General features: G+C 41.8%; 1 protein-coding gene across 1 annotated transcript; it reads left to right on the top strand.

The window, feature by feature from the left end:
* Window positions 1–465: 465 nt before the first annotated feature.
* Window positions 466–1,704, top strand: LOC146863833 (3-galactosyl-N-acetylglucosaminide 4-alpha-L-fucosyltransferase FUT3-like). The gene has a single exon (XM_085640681.1). It carries the CDS (start codon window positions 466–468, stop codon window positions 1,549–1,551), a length of 1,086 nt encoding a protein of 361 aa, XP_085496807.1. The 3' UTR covers window positions 1,552–1,704.
* Window positions 1,705–3,790: the final 2,086 nt, after the last annotated feature.

The raw sequence follows: 3,790 nt of genomic DNA, 5'->3' as shown, positions 1-3,790 counted from the left end.
TCTCTCTCTAGTACCTCGTCAGACATTTTTATGCACGGGAAATATTCCCTTAAAAAATTACACAAACACATAATTTGAAATTTGGAAACATTGTTTTATTTTCATGAAATTTAGGAATTTCGCCACACAAATGAAAATTCACCCAGGCATAGTTGTTTAGCAATGCTCATAAAAAGTATGCTTTCTTCTTCCACAATAAAAGACATCACTTAAGGTGTTCATCCTTTAGCCAACATGAGAAGTCAATCTCATTGCCTAAACATAAGGTACACAGTTTTGAGTCCACCGTACCACCCATTTGTTCATGATACATTACTAATAAATGTGGTGTTGTATGAAAATATGAATAGAGTAGAGTTGTTGTATAGCTCCAGTATGAACGAATACACAGTTTCCTAACATGCAGTTGTATTGATATCCCTAATATTGTTTGTTCTCTTGTTACTTCACAGCTCTTGGTACGCCATGGTGAACTATGTTATGAAGGCAAACTACATATTCATCCCAATTTTAACAAGTCTCTGTCTCTTCATCTATTTCGCACTCTTCACAGATTTGAAGCCAATTTTTTTAAAAATAACTCACCAGGTGTTCCTTCAGCCCACTGCAAATCTCCAGACTGCATCTCTTCTCCCTGCTGGAAATAAGCAGTCTGAACTGGTAATCTTGCTCTGGACTTGGCCTAATGGTCACAAATTCTCCTTGGATAGATGCATGCCTCAGTATGGCATTGCTGGCTGTCATCTGACTGCAAACCGTAGCATGTATAAGCATGCGGATGCAGTGGTCATCCACCACAAGGACGTGAGCTCCAGCATCTCACTGCTTCCTCTACAGCCAAGACCACCACACCAGTTCTGGATATGGTTCAACATGGAGCCACCAATTCATCTGAGCAATCTCCATTTAATGGATAACTTGTTTAACCTAACCCTGTCTTACCGCCAGGACTCGGACATATTCTCCCCATACGGCTGGGTGGAAAATGTAAGTAAGCCAGAGAAAGTCAGCATACCTAAAAAATCTAAACTGGTGTCTTGGGTGATCAGCAACTGGAGACCAAGTGACAAGCGAGTGCAATATTATGAAGAGCTTCGGAAACACATCCCTGTGGATGTTTTTGGGAAGGAGCACATGCCCATTCCAGATAGCACGCTCTTGACCACTACCATCAGCCGATACAAGTTCTACTTGGCCTTCGAGAACTCACAGCATAAAGACTACATCACTGAAAAGGTCTGGAGGAATGCCTTCGATTCAATGGCTGTGCCTGTGGTCTTGGGTCCTACTCGCGCCAACTATGAACTCTTCCTTCCGCCTCATTCCTTCATTCATATCAATGACTTTCCTACTGCACAAGACCTGGCCGCTTACCTCCTGGACCTGGATGTGGATGACAAGCGGTACTTAAGCTACTTCCATTGGAGGATACGACTTCAACCAGTTTCGAAGGAGTCCTGGATTACCCATTACTGTAAAGCATGCCGCTCATTGCATCGGAAACACTATGTAAATAAGACTGTCCCCAGCATTAAAAGATGGTTCATATAACTGGATTTTCTAAAAGTCCAAAGGGGATTAGGTACTTTGTAAGCAATCTCTAGGAAAGTTCCATCTAAACTTCATTGTTATTGAGCTATGAGCCTGTGGATGTTTTCAGTGGAGTGGCATTTGTACATTAATTGCACCCTCCCGAATGTAGATAGTTGGATTATGCATATTGACTTGCTCATTGCCATTTTGGGCATAACTATTGGTAGTGCAGCAGGTGCAGTGGCACTGGGGACTGGGGTATTAAGGGTTCAGTGAACTACAGTTCTGGCTGTCTCTTACAACCGAACCAGCAGGCACCAGGCCCATGGTATCCTTGCTACATCACAGATTACAATATAGTAATATAAGCAGGTCAACAAAGGCAGGAGCGAGTGACCAGTAGAAGGGGTACTATTTATTTACTTGAATTTTAGACAGACGTGTATATGTCGCTATGATTGCACTAGTGTATGAATCTCGTTTTCGCCCCCTGTCAATTTTTGCTGATCGTACTTCACGACCCTCTCGGGTCTTTGTCTATCAGCATCATTGTTCTTCGGGGTAATTACTCTCATTCCTCCGCAGATCTTACCCACATGCTAACACATGCAATCCTTGACTGATTTACTCTGGCCATAAGGATTACCCTCTACCACCACTACTGGTAGCAACGATATTATTATAACTCAAGCTCCATCTCCCCATTCATGTGCCTTCGCCAATCTTATTCTTTCCCCTTTTTATTCCTCTATACAGCACTGACTGATCCTCTGTAACCCGGTCCTGATGATGACCTGAATTTCTTGCAGGTTGAAATGCCGTCAACCATTCAGCGCATCCTTGGGCGTTCTCTTGGTTTCTTTAAACAGTAAACCTTTTATGAACTATCAATACACTGTTTTGTAACTATTCCTCAATTTATTTTTCGTGCCACTTTTTTGCTGGTATTTCACTTTATTTCACGTGTCACCTGCACTGTTCACCTTCTTCACAAGCACCTATGTGCACACCAATGTTTGTGTTACACTTGCAGAAAATGTTATTTAGTGCTAATATAACTATTTTTGCTCAAATATAGACCATTTTATGTGGCAATTATTGGGGTCTCCCTTGCTTCCGTTTACTCTGCAATTGACTTGTTTTCTTTATGATTTTTTTCTACTGAATGATTACTGGTTGAGACATTGTTACATATATCTACCAGGGTCTCGAGTGGGTTTAAGGGTTGTCTCCTGTTTTGTTTTCATGTGACTTTGAGCAACTGCTGGGTTCTGAGAGTTTACTCCAGACTCTCGTCATTTACTTGACACGTTATGTGCAACTAAGCTACACATTATGTCCTCCAGGGAGACCCCTAATAATTCGCATGACTAAATCAAACACATTTTGAGTGGGCCCTCTCTTCTCTCTCACTCCTCCACTTCCCTCCCTACAGCGCCCAATACTTCAATGGTTCTATTAGACAAACTTGAAAAACTCAAGAAAAAACAGGTCAGCACTAATCTCCATGCATGCATGCGAACTGAATACTTAAAGTCAGATGTGATTCTCCTAGGGCTCCAAATCCACAAATCCTCAAATCCCCAGCTATATTTACAAAATAACCTACATTTCGGACAGGCTTCAGTCATTTAGCGACAACCTATTCCAGACACTGGATGGTCCTAGGTATTGATACTGCCGTCGAGCATATCCAAAAGGAACTTGAAGAAATCGGTGAATTAGAGAAACTCCTTCTAGAAGATTTCACTATTACTAACGCTAAGAATCTTCCTGACAAAATCAACAGTACCATTGCCACTTTAAACACTTTCAAACAAATTAAGAAAATAAACAAAATACAAAAATTAAGAGCTAGAACAAGAGAAAACATATCCTTATTTACGTGCCAAATTTTACAACACTCCCTACCAGCTACCTAGAACTAGGAATTGGGGTAGATATAGAAACAATTAAGCTATCACCTTTTCAGATTCCTCCTACACCTCCATTGAGGACTCAGACCCTGGTGAGGACTCCAGCTTAGAGAGGAATCAAAATAGACCTCCACCACCACCACTTCTACAGACTGTTTTTTTAGGAGGGAACCGCGGACATGGCGGAGGGAGAACCAAACCGAATTACCAGTATCACTACGAAGGTCCGACCTGTCGCAAATTTTAGCAATGGGGTCCCCTGCAGTAATGATACATGACACAGCCATGATTTCTTCGCCCATCCTACACGTCCCATCAGTCCAACATTAACACCATTCCTA

This window comes from Triturus cristatus, chromosome 2_1 (assembly GCF_964204655.1).
Source record: "Triturus cristatus chromosome 2_1, aTriCri1.1, whole genome shotgun sequence".
Lineage (NCBI taxonomy): Eukaryota > Metazoa > Chordata > Amphibia > Caudata > Salamandridae > Triturus > Triturus cristatus.
This window is presented reverse-complemented; position numbering and strand designations above follow the sequence as displayed.